General features: G+C 39.0%; 1 protein-coding gene across 1 annotated transcript in view; it reads right to left on the bottom strand.

Moving 5' to 3' along the window:
- Positions 1 to 217: 217 nt before the first annotated feature.
- The window catches only part of UST (uronyl 2-sulfotransferase), a 174,515-nt gene continuing 155,010 nt past the window's right edge, over positions 218 to 19,722 (bottom strand). The window contains exon 8 of the mRNA XM_026083852.1: positions 218 to 3,933. Within this exon, the coding sequence (XP_025939637.1) occupies positions 3,650 to 3,933 (284 nt within the window). The 3' untranslated portion in view covers positions 218 to 3,649. The remainder of the gene's footprint in view (positions 3,934 to 19,722) is intronic.

Raw genomic sequence — 19,722 nt, 5'->3', positions numbered from 1 at the left:
TACAAAAGTCAAACAACTCATCAGAAAAGGTCCAATGATAAAGAACTGTAAACAAATTGAAATGCTTCAAACATGCCATTGATTTCACATACCTTGAGCTCTGCTGAACTACTTCTCTACTTATAAGCGCATTTTAGAAACTCTGACTCAGTCTTGTATCATCAGAACAATTTGTGTGGAAAAGAAATAAATTAAACAGGAACAAAAAAATGCACCATTTGTCACTGACATTTGAAACTTAAAACTAAAATTTATTTTTTCCAGAATGCTGCATTATAACAATGGTTGATGTTCTCTTTACTGTGAAAGCACTGATGTTTCTCTTACATTATAAAATAGCTTTGGACTATTGGAGCTTTTCAGCCTGGCTATCAAACAGCACATCTAGTAAAATGCAGTGTATGGGGACCAAGCTGTTTCTCTTCTACATAAAATTTCTTTCTACTTAGCAGCAATAAAGCACATGACCCAGTGTATTTCTGGGTACTTACTGCATTTCTCAGGTGAGTGAAATAATTCAGCCTTCAATCTCACACCTCCAGACAGTTCAGGACATAGAACAACCCAGGAACAACCTGTCCAAATCTCACTGCTGAAGTATGACTTTTAGATAATAAACTATGCTGTATAAAATACTGTTCTGCTAGATGCAATTCCAAACAAAGTGTTACCCATAGCCAGTATACCCAGACAAGAAAACTAGTGCAAGCAAGTAGACTGTGGCGCTATGAAGAAATGTACAAGTTTTATTTTCAACATCCCTGGACTGAAAAATAGAGTCATATGGCTTGTTTATATTTCAGGAGATGATGGTAGTGAATAAGTTAAAGAATATTTCATCCCAAAACATAGGTTGCTTTCATTTATACCTAAGCTAATGTACACATATGTTTTCTTATTTTCATAAATGTCAAGCACCCACCTTTTTCTCCCACAAAGATTTACAAGTACATGCATGGCACTTCCTACAAAGCTGTCGTGGGCTAAAGGCTTAAAAACAATGATTTTTTTTGAATAAGAAATATTCATCAGACCAAAATAAAATCATTTAAATCAACTTCTTCCTGAGCAACTTAGAATTTGGAATGTGCTGAAAAGTTTCAATAAATAAGTCAAAGATTAACCAGCTTAAAACGTACCTTTTAACAATTAAGTAAAATATAATATATTTAATAACAGACAAATGGGCTGTAGGACCAGGAATCTTACAAGCTATGTGCCAAATAAATTCATGAAGTACCATTCAGGGAGGAGAGGCGGGGTTGATTGGTAGGAAAAATACAACAACATTAAAACCTAGCGAGTAAATCATTAAACAGTTTTTGTATTTAGGTTATAAAGTAGTGATGGCTGAAGATACCTTTAAATAAACAGATAAAAATAGACTTTACAGTAAGTGGCAGTGAACTTGCAGGAAGGGTGAATGTGTTAAGTGACTGATTATTTTGTTACAATATTGGCAAAAAGGATTCAAACAGAATTTTCTGAAAGGTGAGAATATTAATTTTCTTTCCAAAATATAACAATTCCACAGTGTGTAAACTAATCATTACTCTTTCAATGTAATTTCATAGAAACCACTTAAAATATACAATGCAGCAGATTCATATTTTAGCTAATACGTTAGTTGTTATCTGTGCCATTTCCAGCTTTCTTTAATGTGTTCCCTCATGGTAGTGCATTGATACCATGAAACTGAGATGTTAATAATGAGAACAGAATCTTCTCTATAATATTTTCTGTAAATTAGCATCTTGTCTTAACACGATTACACTTCTTTATTTTAGTCCTCTGCATGTAAGTACAGTAAAGACTGACTGGTGATAAGGATGGTCCATAACGTCTATTGGCTACCAGCAGGCTCCTGGAAGAGGAAACCCTTGAAAAGCACATCCGAGCTTAGTTTATATGCCTCATCCATCACAAAATAACTTTTGCTTGTTAGTTCAAACCAAAGGATTATTTTGCAGACAGCAGACACACTGCTGAGGCAGCCACATAACAGGAAGCAAAAATTGCCTAGTAGATGTTTGAGAAAGGACTTGAGTTAGATACAGCTGTATTACCCCAGAAGTGTTATTGGGATTCATCCTCACAAGGTGCTGCCATGCTTCTTTCCTGTTCTCTAGGACAGGATTTATTGCTACTACCCCTCTACTTGCTCAGCTCCTTCTGGGCAACAGCGGTGCCCAAGAAGTCAAGGCTTCATTGAGACCCCGAGGTCTCCCCTGTCCTACTGTGGAGCAAATGGCCAAGGAGCTCTGCCTGTTCCCGCTGGCGCATCTGTCAGTCCTACGTCACCTGTCTGGGCGCACTGCCAAAGAGCCATCTAGCCCACAAGTCACAGGAAACCCCAGGGACACTTACCTTAAAGACAACGGCATGTCACATACTGGAGCTACTCCCATTTCACCTCCCAGCCTCCACCATTCCACTTTCTAGTGTTTACTGATAATACTTGTAGTGATTAGTATGCGTAACCTTTACAGTGACTCTCTTAACAACCTATCATTGAACTGACTTTGGTTTTACAGAGCATGGCTTTTTTTTCCTTGTTTTATCATTTTGAAATATTTAAACTGGAAAAGTTGTGTATCTTCATATTGTTAACTTTCTTATAGCCATATTAAAAGTTGACATCTGGTGCTTGCATTGGTGGGGCAGCTGCATTCTGCTTCAGACATGAAGAACTGAATTCTGAGATCACAGAAATGTCACTCATGGTAATAGGCGTTCCATATCATTTAAGTTTCTTAGGTGAATGACTTTTTGTATGTCTTCAAATTTGTGATCCATAGTAACAGTAATGATCTACAAGTAATTTTCCTGAAGATAAAAACCATATACTGCACCTTTTCCATTACAGCCTAATAGAAATGCACTCAACTGCAGCAACAAAACTCTACAAATCACGTAACCCTGCCTTGCAGACTTTTCATCCATTCTTGCCATTCACTGACCTGGTAACTTTTTCCACTCTATGAACAAGACAGGTTCACCAGAAACTTCTAGTTCCTGTAACTTGCCTTATTGTCAATAATTAATATTAATTTGCCAAAAAAAGTATACTTGCTCCTCCTACAGACAGTTATTCAGAAACCACTGTCTAATCCACTTTTGAGTCTGTTATCCTTTGATGTGCAGACAGTAACAATGGTTCTGACTATACCACTAAAACACCAGTTTTGTCTAATTAGAAATAGGCACTCTTCCCAAATGGCTCACTAACATCTCATTTCTGGTTGTTAATGCTGCAGCATTATGCAATGAAGACTTGTTTCTGGAGAAAGAGATGAGAAGTCTCTAAACTTACTTCACAATACTGCCTAACCTATTCTTTTATGTTTTGCAGATGCACAGAGCACTACTGTGCACTCCAAAAGTTATTTTGTGATGAGACTATACATAGTTCTGTCTTAACCCATGTTCCAGCGAGGATTCTATGGAGCCAAGACAGTATAATAAAATTAAACCCGCAAAACCAGGTATCTCCCAATTTCCCCAGCATGTGGAAATGTTCTCCTTTGTTCTGTTTTAAATGCTGCTGCTCATTAACTCAGTTCCTTAAGGAATTACTTTTAATAATAATTAAAAAAATCTTAAGAAAGCTGAAGGGGTCACCGGAAGAGAAGGATGGCTCTTGCTTTCATCACCTTTTATAGATATCCTCTAGCCATTTTTCATCATCTTCTTCCTCATCGTCTATTGGTTCTTCTGTTTCCAGGGGAGAAGGAATGAAGAACTCGGGTCTGGGACGTGGTTTCCTGATATGAGACTTGAGTCCAAACTTGCGCTTTAGCAGGTGAAATTGTTCTTTGACATAGTAATAGAACTCATATTCATATCTCATGCGTTGGTAGAGGATCTGTATGGCTTCTGGAGAAGGGACGGTCTTTTTCACTGTCACAGTCAAATTGCCAAGTTTCCTGTGTTCTGTAAAAAAACCCCAAAAACATGGTAGGTGCTGAACAAAGAGACCATACCTAAACCTTTTTTTTTTTTTAATTAAGGCATGGCCCTACTATATTACTGATTAAGAAAAAGAGCTTCATTTGCCTCCTTAATAATTTATTTACTTTTAGTGAGAGATGAAAAATTATAGATTTGAAGTTAGACTTGCGTGTTTAAATATGGCTAGTTCATAGCATTTGGCATTGCATATAGTCAACTCAGGTTCTTAACTGGCAAGGGCTATCTAATGCAAATTAGGTCACACCAATCATGAGCATAAACTATATATAGAGAAACATATAACCTTGCCTAGCTTGGCAAATTTTGCCTGATGCATGGAAAGTATATCCAACATACAGCTGAGCTGAGCTAATCAATTATTTCTTACGTGGCATATTATGTACTGGCTCAGTTGTGCTTTCGTATTGTTCAAATCTAAACAAATAAAAAGGAGTCAATCAGATATATATTTATCTGTCTCCATCTCAGGTTAGCATCAAAGCACTGTTGGCATCACTAAATGACACCTCAAGGGCTGAATGTGCCTGCTGACTTTGTCATCTGGTTATACCTGTTAATTAAACTAGCCCATCTTCCTGTTGTGTCCTGGGACTGGAAGATTTGAGTCTATTTCTCTTCACCTGACAGCTTTTGCTTTGGTAAACTGAAATAAAACATCTCTATAGTTGATAAAGAAATAAAGTGACTAACAAAAATATTGAATTGCCTCCTCTCATTGCCTCTTCTCTCTCTCTAGATTATTCTAACATTGAAGGCTAACGTATATGAGTGAACATGGCACAGAACACACACTTTAAGGAATCATTTTTCTGTTTTCTTCCAGATGGCAACAGGCTGTTGGAACATCAAGAATTTTCTTCTTCTCCAAGATAGAGAAGTAACTGAAAGTCAATTTGGAAAGGAGGAGAACAGTAAAAGCTTTATAAACATTATTAATCATAAAGCACTTAACTTGGAAGTCCTGACCTGTAGCATCAGTGTTTTCTCCGAAACACCTACATTTTTCTTTAGGAGAAGTGGAGATGACTCTTAAATTGATGAAGAGGTAGCCCCTATAATTAATCAGGTTTTCTGAAACCTCATTGCTCCAATSCCATAGGCCTCATGTTTCTCTGACAGAAAGTGACCCATATGGAAATTATCACAACATCTTTAGAATATACCTGTGTCCAGAAAAGGCAAGAGGAATGGGCTTGCATAGAAGCAGTGGGCTTGCATGGATGCCAATTAGACATTAGCTAAAAATCTTTTTCATGGCAAGGATAGTTAAGCAGTGGAGTATAGGTGTTATGAAACCTATACCTCTGGAGGCTTTTAAGACCAGATTAAGAAAAAAAACTGCAAAAAATGGGATAAATATAGTTGATTATCTCCTGAGGGAAGTCACTAGACTAGAAAACATCTTAAGGCTGTTTTCCATGATTCTAAAAATCTATAGGTTCATTTTTATCTTTGTGATCCTTATGTCACTTCCTCGCATTTTGCTATGATATCAAGGTTTGCAAGAGAACTGCTTTTTTGTTCCAGGAAGTTACTTGGCTTCTACTATTAACTCCTTCCTTGATATTTATATCCTCTGTGCTGCTCCAAACGCAAGTCAGAAATCCCCATATTCTACATGGCTATACAGGTTAACTGTTGTAGTGAAGAAAAGCTGGATTTTGACATGGAAACCTATCTCTTATTGTAATAGCAGTTCTCACTGCAAGTTTGGAGGAATGCAAGAGGGTCTGGCCCCGAAGCATTGCAAAGAAAGAACTTACAAGAAGAAAGCAGACAACAAAGAACATTTCAAACTTCAAAATGGATTCTGCTATGTTGATCAGTGCTGAAAAGAAGGAAGAAAATATACTGGTAGCTGCCACCCTTTGGCAAAGTGTTAATGACCAGTAAGCAACACACCTGTAGGCATGAGGCAGCCTACCATGGACAGCTCAACACTCAGCGATGCCACTTCTAGGGCACCGGTGTCCTGTTAATAGCAACCACTGTCTCACTTCTAGAGAAAGTCCCTGAATTGAAATGGTATTTTGACATGAGCAGAGTTCTGCTCACATGCTCAGTCTGAACTGAGGTCTTCAGAGCACCTGCAAGCAAAGCTAAACACATGCTTAGCAGCTCTACAGAGCAGCAAGTTTTCCCAGTTGCTTAAGCACAAGTTTAAAGGACAAATCAATGGCTCCTAGTAGCAAAAGTGAGTTTTGGGGATTCCACAAGCTGTATATTCATCCAAAAGAAATAATCAAGAAAAACTTTTTAGGGAAGAGAAGATTTTTAACCAAAGGCAAAACCACTTATTTCAAGAGGTAACAAAAGGTGAGTAAGAACACCTAGTGAACACAACAGCAACGTTCTTCAGACAAAAATGTATATTTACACAAGATTTTAAAACTTGAAAAATGCAGCTGAAAGGTAGAGCACAGCTATGTGAACATGAGAATCTTTCTTTACATTTTAAAAGATTTATGTTCATATAGTTTAGTGCATCTACATACATATAAATACATTCTGATTTTAACATAGCAGACATATTCTACTTCAGAGTAAAGACATTAAATGAAAACAACTGAGAGCTGTTCATTTTAATAATGCTACATGAGACAGCAAGTGCTACTGGGCTGGACATTCTCATATTATTTAAATTCATTGTGTGACACACATCTGCTGCAGAAGAAAAGCTACATCTAAGGGAGGTATTTTTCCTCTCATTTCTGGTTATCCATTACAGCAGAGTAATCTGAAATGTGGGAAGGTGACAATATAAAGAGAGAACAGGTTAACTAGCTTACCAGTCTTAATGCCATTCTAAATCACAAAAAGTGACTTAAGGCATTAAACTTTTGTTTATCTTGCATTTGTATTCTTAATTTATTTTCTAATGGAAGAATGGTTTTCACTAGCCTGTAATGATTAAAACATACTGTTTGATAATTAAATGGAGCTTTTATATCAAACTTCATAATTCCTTACACTGATCACGAAATCTCTACTCACATATCTAAGTAATTAAACAACTTAGTATACAGAGTTCTTACAGTTTTACCTTAATTCCCTTAGAAATGGTGATATATGCTTTATACTTAATGATTGTCTACAGTTTATCAATTTGTACAGTTTTATTTAGATAGAAGTGGAACTTGATTACTATATACAAAAGTTTAATTTAAAAACAATTTAAAAGTGACCTTCAATATGTTGTTTAACTAAGAAAAAGTGTAAAGGAAGGATCATGAAATGCTTGCAATTAAAATGGACACTAGCATAGAAAGCACTACCTGTAGCTAGTTAATGGGGTGAAATGTTTTTGGCCAATGGATCCCTTCAAGATAGAAGAGCTTACTCCCTTCTACACCATGTTTACCCATAGACTGGATTAGGCAAACAGTCTTGTCTTTTTAAGTTCTCAATTAGTTGTTCAAGTTCTCATTGATAGCTATTAGATGAAAAAACTCAAGGAAAAATAATATAATCACTCTGTCCTTGTGTAAGAAGGCAAGAACTGTCTTATGATGATTTAGCACTTCAAGAAATTCCTCTTTCTGGTGCTTAGCTGGTAGCTTCCACCAGCTTTGCAGTCTGGTTTTCTTTACAAACTCAGCAGCAAATATACGCTACTATTTAATTTATTAAGTTTAAGCCTTTGTACTGGTTGCCAACTTCATTTTTATTTTATATAGGTTATTTCTGTTACAGAAAACTGCATTTATATAGCTGGAAAAAGCTCTTTATTTATACGGTCCCACCAGGATTCTAACTGGGAAAAGCCACTTCTTACAGCACCAGCTCCTTTTGGTGGCTGCTCCTTCCAGCAGAGAGAAGCACTTGTGTTCGGCCCAGGAGTGCTGCCAATGATGACATGGTGAAAAGGCTAGACTGTTTTCTTGGTGGGGGTGAACAGTATGGGGCAGGACCAGCTAAAAAATAATTTACTCTTGGTATGCGAGGCAGGGAAAGGCCCACCAGCACCAGCTCTGCCAAACCTGCGAGGTGCTGCCCGCCACCCTCACGGCAGGCAGCCGTGCTGGCATGGGGCAGGCACTGCAGGAGAAGAGGGGGAAAGCAGCAAAATTTACTCGTGGTCTCAATTTGACTGGGGTTTGCAATTTCAGTAGTCCTGAAATAGAGGATTCCTGGATACATGCAATTATGCTTTGCTTTATGCACGTGTGCATTCCTATGTGTATGTATCTATACATATGTGCACATAGATACACACACACACTCACATACTCTTGCTTTGAAAGGCTACAAACTCTCTCTCCCTTGTCAGCACATCAGACAAAGGAAACTCCAAGTGGTATTTTTTGTTTTAATCAGTGGAGGCTCTTTTGTCTCCCTCCAGTGAGTTGTCCCACAAGGATGGTAACTTCTAGTCCATTATGGTTACTTTTGAAAATTAAAGAGTGTTGTAGATTTTATGGCTTCTATTGGTTTGCCTCTCAGTATAATTATTACTAACTGCAGAGTATACATAGCTATGAGATGCTGTTTGTCAAATGGTGCAAGTCAGGGCAGTGCCTGGCTTCAGGCTTGGATTTTGATAAAACAAGTGAACTTCACTTTTTTGCACTTGAATTTTATTTAGACTGGTTTCTAATCTTAAATGGCCTTTTAATACAAACATGAATGAAATCACAGAACAGCCCCTTGAAGTCACCTTAACCACTCTCCCCAACGTATAAGCAAAATGGAAAAATTATGTAGATCTGGCTTTAAGCCAACATAACAATCTGCATATGCTACATAAACCCAGCTGTCCCACCAAAGGACCTCACTTTATGACCTTTGAGACAGCTAACCATATGGAGGGCAACAAACTGCACCATTTACTTTTCTAGTGTTATTTTTTTAAACTGTTTGCTTTGGCATTCTTTTAAATTATTAAAAAGAATGTACTGTACAGTAACCAAACCTCCCAGCACAGTCTGCTCATGCCTTGAATTAACATGGTGAAGACTAAACTGGTATGCAGATATGGATGAAGAAAACTAAATTCTTTTGGGTTACCAGGTGAGGAGTAGTTACCATTACTTTCCCCACTCTCTCTTTTTTTTTTTTTTTTTTTGGAATTCAGAAATCTGCCTTACTTACTGCAGTAAAGCAGCAGAAATCTAAACCATAGGGAAGAGTGGTTTTTATAATTTGTGGCTTGAAAAAACTTGGATTGCCATATTTAGACAAAATGATCTTAAAGGCATTCTCTACCTCAAAAGAGAATTTATGAGTTATGCTTTCGCCAATGATCTAATGTTTCAGCTGATGCGATGCAAAGGCTGACTCCCAAGTAGTCCTCAATACTGAACAAAGTTGCAAGGAGTTGAGAGTCCTCAGAGATCAGGTAGGGAGATGTAACTGAGGCTGAGCCAGCGTGGGAAAGCTGCAAGCGAGTGTAATTGTGGGCTAGCCAGGCTAACACTCACAGTGGAAAAATCCTACACCAAGCTCTGCTGCTCTAAGACTGTGTGAACATGATGGTTGTCAAAGATATAGTAAACTCATTTCCTGGAACTACACAGGGAGGCCCCACATTTCAATCATATGCAGCTGAGCTACAGTGCATACATACTTCTCCACAGATTTAAATGGAAATGAATGTATGTCACTGTGGTTAGATGTGACGTACGAATCAATGAGGGCCTCTGCTTGATATGCCACTCAAATGATCAGTGCAGTGTTAAAATAGGACTCTGATAGCTACACTAGATCCACCCCGCCAAATATTTAACTGCAGTACAGCAGAAAATTTTCAGGCAGTGAAACAGTGGACCAGTTTTTCAAACTTCTCTTGAAAATTTTAGCAGGGATCTTGCAGGGTATCCCAGTTTTGGGAGAACAGATGACATGCCATTGTGCTTGGCCCACATACTGCTCTCCTGATGGTCCCGGCCTTGGTACTGCTCCGGAGAGCCCTGGGGCCAGGGCAGGCTCCAGCACTTAGGCGGGAGGAGGAAGGCAGTGCCACATGGCCGCACTGTGCAATTGAGCACCTTGCATAGACGAATGTTTGCCAAAGTAAAACAGGAACTGCAGAGGAGACCTAGTGGAGTCACCAATTGGGAAGTATATTAAAAAATAAAGTTGATGAAAAGGTAAGGTCAGTTTGTCCCATGGTAGGTGGTAGTTTGTCTGCCTGAAATACTATGAATCCCACTTTTAAACTTTCTTAGTGCTAGAATTTACTGGGTAACAGAAGTTAACTCTTCTCAGTTATTCACAAAATAAGGTGCAAGATTTAACAAGATGGAGACGAAGAAAGATTAGACATTTCTGAGCATAATAAGAACTGTTACACTAGGCTCACTAGCAATGCTTGCTTTGTTTTACAAGGGATATAAATGATTGTGTTTCATGACACGGAACTACTAACTCCAGAGATTAGCAAGAAAACTCTAGCATATTGGCACACAATAATGTCCCATCTCTCAACTGTAAGATACAGTTCTCTCTTATATGACAGCTATCCAGAGGTAATGGCAATACCCAGAACTTCAGAGACCTGAGTTTAATTCCAACACTGGCAGCATGCAATCCTAGGCAAATCTGACATCTTACTTATCAAATACAACAGATTATAATTAGTGCAGACATTGGAGAATGATGGCTGCTAATGACAGATCCTGAATTAGATGAGCCCATTACAGCAATTCTGTTTCTTGTTGCTATTACAATGAATAAAGAAAGAATAATGTCACTGTTAACCTACTGCAGTTTCATTATTAGCATTAACATGAACAAACTGCAGGGAGCTCAGAGAATGATAACCTAGCAGAGAAAAATAGAGGGACTGACAAAAAAAGAGAGATTATCCAGGAACAGCTGAGAAATTCTAAAGACACATAACAAACAGTTACTAATAYTGAAGGATGTAAACACCAAGGAGGCATGATATAAACCCAGAACAACAAAGAGAAATGAAAAAAGAAGAATGTTAGTGAGAAGTGGGGGCTGACCTGCTGGAAAGCAGCTCTGCGGAGAAAGACCTGGGGGTCCTGGTGGACAACAAGTGGCCATGAGTCACCAATGTGCCCTTGTGGCCAAGAAGGCCAATGGTATCCTGCATTGCATTAGAAGAGCATTGCCAGCAGGTTGAGGGAGTTAATCCTCCCCCTCTACTCAGCCCTGGTGAGGCCACATCTGGAGTACTGTGTCTAGTGCTGGGTTCCCCAATGCAAGAGAGAGATGGATCTACTGGGGCAAGTCCAGCGAAGGGCTACTAAGATGATTAAGGGACTGGAGCATCTCTTCTATGAGGAAAGGCTGCAAGAGCTGGGACTTTTCAGCCTGGAGAAGAGAAGACTGAGGGGGAATCTGATCAAAGTGAGTAAGTGTCTGAAGGGAGGCTGTAGAGAGGATGGGGCCAGACTCTTTTCAGTAGTGCCCAGTGATAGGGCGAGAGGCAACGGGCACAAACTGAAACACAGGAAATTCCGTCTAAGCATGAGGAAAAACTTCTTTACTGAGAAGGTGGCTGAGCACTGGCTCAGGTTGCCCAGAGAGGTTGTGGAGTCTCCATCCTTGGAGATATTCAAAAGCCATCTGGACACAATCCTGGGCAACGTGTTCTAGGTGACCCTGCTTGAACAGGGGGTTTGGACTAGGTGATCTCTGGAGGTCCCTTCCAACCTCAACCTTTCTGTGATTCTGTGTAATGTACTAAGTATCTTGGATTTGTAAGGTTGAAAGTAATAAAAGCATCATTTTCCTACAGGATACAAATGATGTATATTGCAAAAATACTGTGGAGGTAAATATTGCACTGGCCTGACTGTGAACTGGACAGTGTAACAGTGATATGAGTCCAATGGTGTGTTGAAATACTACTTAAACTATTAAAAGCATTGTATCGTTATTATGAAACATCTGCCTTACAAAATGTGGAATATTCAACAATACAAATATATACCTTTCCCTATAACTTTGTAAACAGCTTATCACTCTCTGAGGTATCTTCTCCAGCCAGGAAGTAGTTAGCATGAAATCTCCAAATTTCCTCTGGGAAACTCTTCACAGTGTTAATATTTTTATCTCTACCAATTCTATGCTGTGCAATCTAACGATGTGGATTTCCAGCTGCAAGGGACACCTCAGCCTACCCTCCCATACAACACGTTGCCTCTGGCTCTGTCCAAGAAGACTGAAAGAGGCTTTATCTCACACACGATCAGATACCAAATCTCACAGAATCTTCTAAGAGACTCCTTATATCTGGTGGCAATTTAATGTAGCATTCTGAGATAAAGTAAATTAACACAGAAGAAAATAAAAAGCTGAAAATTAACCCACATTGGTAAAATGAAAAGGCAGATTCTTATGAAAATGTGGTCAGGTACTTTTACTGCTGTTAAGCAACTTCTAAGTTGAACTAGACACAGTTGAAGGTGCCAAAACCAAAATCATCTAGAGAGGAAATGCCAGGATTCTCTAGTTCAAATTGCTGAGAGAATTGCTATGCTTGCAGTTCATATGAAATTTCTAACGTACCTTTTATAGCTGTACAAGTACTATTGAATGAATCCAGTCAACTTGACAATCTGACAAAACCACAATTTAAAAATAGGTTCTTGCAGATCACTTGTGAACAGTGTTACATAGTAGGTTAGGCAGATACTAACATTATTACATTTTGCAGAGAGAAGAGGAAATTGCAGAGATTGAGACAAGTTTCAGCTGTGCTGATGAGCAGAAAAAAAACACACTGCAGATATGTTACGCAGAAAATCTGCAAACATAGATATAGCCTGGGACTCGAGAACTTAGAGCAGGCATCTTAGCTTTGTCTTAAGGTAACAGTAGCCTGGTGTCAAAGATTTTGTCCACAAAAAGGAAGTAATGGAAGAGGCACGCTGTGCAAACTTAAGATGTCTAAGTGGGATGGAGTGAGGTAGAGGTGTTTTTATTTCCATATATAGTATTGATGAGTGCAACACTGGCATATAGCATTCAGTTTTAGTAACCACACCCTAAATCAGAAAGGGTACAAAAAAGAGCCTCAAAATGAATTCCAGGGTTGGAAAGAACACTCTAGAGAGGGATGATAAATTCACTCCGTTTGGCTTACCAAAAAAAGAAGATTGAGAGGTGACTTGATTACAGCATCTACATACTTTCATGGTGAGAAAACTATGGGTACTGAAGAGCTGGAAGTTGAAGCCAGAAAAATGTGAATTGGAAATAAGGCACAATATTTTTTAAGTGGTGAAGGCGATCAATCACTGGAACAAAATAAGAAAAGGGGTTGGTAGCTTTGCTATCCCTTGATATTTTTATATCAAAAGTGGATGTCTTAACCAACTCAAGTTATTGATCACTGCAGGTTGCTATAGTAGTTACAGTAACTTACTACTGTAAAGTAATTTACTTCTTACTGCACAGAAGTAAGTGAAATTGCATGGCCTATAGCACAGAAGCCAAACTGAATGATCTAATTGTCTACTTAATGATCTAATGATCCATCTTTCATAGCTGCAAATTTCTGAAGTCTTAAAAGTCTCGGCTTCCACATCTGAAGCATCACTTTTGAAAACCTTTTTGTAAATGACTCTGAGATACCTAAATGAATGTCATTTTTGGAAAGATGTTTGAACACCCAATTTGCTACCATTTCCAGTGGTTGACTCTCCAAAGCCTAGTGGTCACCACCTTGCAATATCAGGCCCTGTAGGAATGCAAACTTAAAAAGTTAACTAGTTAAGTTAAAAAAGCTTGAGCACATGATCTTAAAATTCTTAATTCAAAGTGCTGGCTCTTGCTGTCTTCCTAGAGCATTCATATGACTGCTTATTGGTTTTATATAAGAACAAACATTGAAATAAGAAAGGAAGAAAGCAAAAAGATTAAATAAGACCACAGTAATGGTCAATAATAAAATCTATGCACTGCAAAGATAAAACCACTACTGGTATGGTACAATGGGACTGAAAGGTACATATTATTATATAAATACTGCTATTAAAATGGAGAAGAAAAGAAAATATCAGTTCTTTTCTCCCATGTGAGAAATCCATTTGGTTCTAAAGAGATTTCCTACTAACTATGTCTGCATATAGACAACTCAAAGGTCTGAAATTGCTTTACTTCTTATTATTGTAAGTTAAAGAAGGTCAAGAAAAAAAATATCTTCTCCTGTTAGGTTCTTTTGTGTATAATGAGCTACTAAAGACGGCCAGGGGCTGAGGCACTAGGAAAGAAGGAAGAATGCAACCAGAGCAGAAACAACACACTGTTCCTTTCAAGTTCACCCCCTTCTGGCCCAGAGCCCAACTTTCTTGGCCAGCTGCCAGGGCACTGGGACAAAGGCTTCCTCCTCTGGCCAAAACTGAGGAAAAGGGTCCGTTGTTTAAGACAGGCAGACTTGTTTCAGCAAGAGAAAAACTAAAAAGAAGGGGAATTATATTAACTGAAAGTGCTGGGAGAGAAGAGTAATCTAACGTAAGCTAATGCAATTCTCACCCCATGCTTTTCCTCGTGAGGGACTGCCTTGATTCTCCTACCTCCTTCAGGCTAGAAGGCAAAGTACAGTGTCTCAATAGGGCTAAAGCCGTAAGGCTGCCAGGGTCTTCATGTCCTTGGAGTTATTATGAACCAGAAGCAAGAATGCATCTTTCTTCCCTTTGGGAATCCCCAGGTGACCCACTGCTCCCATCTATGCCTGCCCTAATGAGCCCACCGGAAGGTGGAGCATCCTCACTCTTCTCCACAGAAACAGCAGCAGCAATGTCCACGCAACTAGAGTTTAACAGGTAAATAAGTCAAACGTTTAGCTATCTCAGGGCTTCATAGTGACCAAGGCTCCTGCTGGATTTCACAAATCATTAAACCCAAGTCCAGCTGAATTTGTACCTGGGCTTTCTGCAGTCTCTGTAACAGAGCCTCTGGGACCCCTGGGGTTCACTGCAAGTCAAGAGGTCACGTCCCTCCCCCCAACACCTCACAGGGAGATGCTGCTGTGGAGGTTACATAGGGAAGCAGTGGCTACCTATGTGCCAACCTCAGCACCTCCCTAGGAGCACAGGCACAGCCGAGGGTAGGGAACTTGAAAACAAAATCTGCAGGGTTTAAGTGACTTGTTTGATTCTGAGCATTTAAGCATTTGAGTGACATGAGCTACCTCAGAGGTTATATTACAGGATGTACTGTCTTGGTGAGCTGTTGCAGGAAACTTTTCCTAGGAATTATTTATATGTCTGAGAGTTTTCAGAAGCAGGCCCCAATTTAAGGTGAAGCGTGCTTTTAGTCTGCTCAGGTTAACACAAATTAATATAGGACATTTTTAGATGCTGTTCAAACACCATCAAGATTTACACCCGCATGTACTTGTTCTGTTTTCCATACAGAAGACTTTCCTCCTGAAGGGGAGAAATGACGGTTCTGACACATATTTATAAGACTATGATCTTTGCATAAGAAGGCCTCCCTATGAACCCTGTGCACCTGCACCAGCCAGTAGCAAAGGCAGCCTCCCCTGTAGTACCTCTCATCTGTCTTCACAAACTTATGTGATCTCTTCCACCAAACCCTGACCATACTTGCTTGTGTGTCAGCACAAGAGCAATCCATTGAGCAAACAGTTTGCTCAATAATCCTTTTATAATTCAAGTCACGTTTAGCATTATTGTGGTGACAGGGGGAGAGATTCATGGGTAAATATTTCTGCCATCTATCACCTTGTTTACAGGAAGTATATTTTCAGTCACCCTAACTCTATTGCAGGTTAAAGAAATTAGCTGAGTTTTATGAAAACATCCATGAATCAGGATGGAAGATTTACATGGTAGGAAAAGTTGCTACTTCTGCACTTGATCCTGCATATTGTCTCAAGTCTGTAGTGTCTCAATTAATAGTTTCATTCTACTGTTAGAGAGACTGGCTAGCATCAAACTTTCCAGGATGACTGCACTTTTTTGATTTAATGACAATACTAGCCCTGATATAATGACTACCATGCTTCTAGTTCACCCTGCACAAAACTCTCCTACCTGCTTAAGAAAATAGGAAATAAAATGACCTACTGTCTTTCTTTTTCCCTGTAAGTACGAAAGGCCACATGTAAATGTTAACATTGCTAGATGAGTATAATGGGAAACCAGGAAGGATGTGACAGCAGTTAAGAAGAACTCTTAACAAAAATCATTTTTGGGAGGGAATAGAGAGCAGCAAACGAGGCCTTTGTTGAATAATGTTTACCTTGCATTACAATTATCATAAGTGGCAAAATAAAGCTCCCCAACACTATTCATGAGACACACAATGTTACAAGTTGCATCAAGATAAAGAGACAAAATCTATTGACACAGAGATATCAATACTCTTTAGGGGACAGTCACTGTGGGCATGTCCTGCTATGGACTAAAACACATACAGAAAAAGTTAGATACAGCATGCAGAAGAAAGCAGGAAAATAGCATTGTCATCTTCTGCAGAAGCTTTAAAAAAACAAATATAAAGGTAGCATTGGGCTTGAAAAGCCATGAGGGCAGAGAGTACGTAAAAAATATTCACGCCATACAGCAATTCTCTAAGGAATGTGTAAAGCTTGAAAAGCAGGGCCAGAAGACGTCCATAAGCTGTGTCCACAGCAGACAGGCAGAGTGCTGCAGAGGAGCCAGCACACTGAAAGCAATAACTGAAGACACTGGGGGCCCTTCTGCATTACTATCAGCCTAAAAATCCTGGTCTTTTGCTCAATGTCTCACTCTAACATGACCATGGGGCTCTACAGCTATCAGTCATTTATGTCTGCGTTGAGGACCTTTCATGCTGCACTAATATGGCTGTTTCACATGGTTGTGCAAAGCCTTTTCGAGAAGATTAATCTTATTCTCAGTCCCTTACTCCCAGTCGTTCTCCTCTGTGGTACCAAGGCGATAACAATAACAGTTGATGCACTCTCTGCCAACATATTACCACTTTAGCACTCATTTCACTACTTCAGTTTGTGCTAAGCTGGTCACTGCAACACGAATTATAAGGTTTACCCTTCACTTTTGGCACTGTAGATACAGATTCAGTATACCTTCCTCAGAAACAAAGCAGAAAGCATAGATTAAAATGTTTCAAGCAAGACACAGCTAAGATGGGAGAACGTTAGTCAAGAGTTAGTCAGATAAAGGTATTAAACTTTCGTATGGATGTTTTTATGCTTAGTTGCCAACATGCACCTTCCATTATTATTTACCTCATATTTACATTTCTAGAACAAAAATGGCTGCTTATAAGTTATAGGGAAAATATGACAAAAAAATCTGAGAGAACAGTACATTCAGGGTTTCCATGGCAACAAAAACAATAAAAAAATTAAGGGAGCCTTGTAATGGCCTGTCTGAAAACCCAAAATTCACCTCTGAGAGACCTGGAGTAAGTTTAAGTTGAAGGGACACCTAATGCATTGGATGTGTGTGTGCACTTACACATCCCAACCAGGCCATAAGGCCCATGTTTTGACGTAAGCTCAACATTCATTTGCAGTGAATGCAAGTAATCAGATTTTTTCTTAGTGTTGAGTATACTGATCCCAGAATACTTTAAAACTCTCTAGTTCAGTGTCTATATGGAGGCCAAGATTTCCTGTAAGCCAGATCCCCAAAGTGGGTGCTGGGAATATGAATCTGTGACTCTGAACTCTTTTAAAAACATATTCCTAGCTGGCTATTATGGTGCGGCCAATAACTATGGTCATCAGTTTCTAAAGAAATATAGTAACCCAGATACTTCCCATTCAGCTGACGCTTTGTCCATCTGTTTGCCACAGTGGTTGGCGGTATTCCTGGCATATTCCTAATACATTTAATTTTATTAAGTACGTTTATGAAAAAAAAAAACATCCTAAACTGAGCAAATATTGAGCCCTCATAAATATATCTACTTTTTTCCCATTCTTGTTTCGTTTCTTATGAATGTGTTTCAGATAACAGCGGGACATGAAAAAAGCAAGAGGTTGAAGGAAGTGAAGGGAATATTTATGTAGCATGGGAAAATTTGAACTGCAATTCAATGCTGTAAAGYGTCCAACATCTGTTTATCAAAATATTTTCCTTGTATTTCTCTTGTCTTTGATTATCCCGGTCTGTGTCCTAAGACTCACAAACAGGAACGCTGTGTTAAAGATTCTTCCTTTGATTTTAATGGCAATCTGTGTAAGTTCTGCCACTACTTTGAAATCAAAATGTTGGTCTGGCATTGCCAATTGCTAATAAAATATACCAATGTAGCATATGCCACTTCTTCATAGAATTATTCACACATGTGTATATAATATAAAAAAGATGTGTGGGGCTTGGAGTTTTTCCCTTTCTGCACATGAGATAAAAAGTTAGGGCATAAACAGTTTCTATTTCTGTTAAAAAAAAACCAACAAAACTGTTGAACAAGTGGGATGTGCACCAAGATGTGGTCTGGAAGGATAACAGAAGCTGCCTATGAATTAAACAGCTGAATTAAGCAAGAATTCAAACCATTGATTTCTATAAGCAGTTTGCAAATATATGCACCAAGGAAAATAATTTTCAGCGATTCAAAGCAAAACCTTTGGCTAAGTGGTGAGTCTATCCTTAAAATAGGCTAAATAGTCTATTCTGCAACTGCAAAATGTGCTGGAGCCTACCAGGGGCYGACATCCCATGTTCCACCAGCAGCAGAACGCAGTGCCAAATAAATATTGAAATTCAATATACAGACAAATATGCTTTGCAACTTCACTGCTGTTCTATTATTAAAAGTACTAGAGGAATTGGGCTGACATTTTGGTAAGTTGTTTGCTAACATATAAGAGGACAGAGACTGTGAGGTTTTCAGCTATCAGCCACTTGCACTGGCACAGCTGCACCAGACAGGCAAGGTTGTACAAGCTGCAATTTGTACCTGTTACTTACACCTAAAAAGTGCTTGGCTTGCAATGAAAAGGATTTGCAGTCCCAGAGGAGCAGTTCTTGCTTTATCATGATGTACTGTAGCCTACTCCGGATAATGTCTCTCTGTTAAGAGCTTGGACACCAACAGCACTCATTTCACCCTTTTTCACCATGCTGACCGGCAAGAACAACTTGCCATTTGCAAATAAAACAAAATAATCTTAACAAAAGGAATTTGTTTTATTGGGCTTAAAAAGATTATATTTCCACCATGTGGAAATCTCACCTAGTCAGTAAAGAAAATCAATTGGCTTACCACACAAAATTATGAACTAAACTAATTACCCAAACACAGAAAAGACTGTGACCGCTTCAAAGTCGATCTTTGGCATCTCAAACACAGGTCCAGGATTCCCAGATTATACTCTGTCTTTGCTGGTATTTAACTGGTGCCACAGGCACTCAAAGTTACCACTAAATCTTAATGGGCTAAATTAAGAATGGGACTGCTTAGGATAAGAATCTAGAGAAAAAAAAGCTGACTGAAAAATCCAAAAAACCTGAAACAATAACCCTAAGGAAGACATGGAAAGCACTATTACTTGATACCTTTATGGTGAAACTGGACAAACACCAATACCTACGTACTAGGATTCAGCGCAGAAAAACAGATCAAGGTCTTAGTGAGTGAAACATGACCTGTGGACAGGGCAAGGCCAGAGATACATCTCACATGTTGTAACATCCAAAAAACCTCAGAGAGAACATGGAGGAAGCAACTGGCAAAATCACCTCACTGACAAATAGCTGAACAAGTTTCTTTGACTATCATCCCCTGCTCCAGCTGGTCCTGCCATGCTCCACCCTCTTCAAGATCCCTTTACAGTTCTGTATCCACACTGCT

The sequence above is a fragment of the Apteryx rowi genome, unplaced genomic scaffold (genome assembly GCF_003343035.1).
Source record: "Apteryx rowi isolate R43461 unplaced genomic scaffold, aptRow1 scaffold_118, whole genome shotgun sequence".
Lineage (NCBI taxonomy): Eukaryota > Metazoa > Chordata > Aves > Apterygiformes > Apterygidae > Apteryx > Apteryx rowi.
This window is presented reverse-complemented; position numbering and strand designations above follow the sequence as displayed.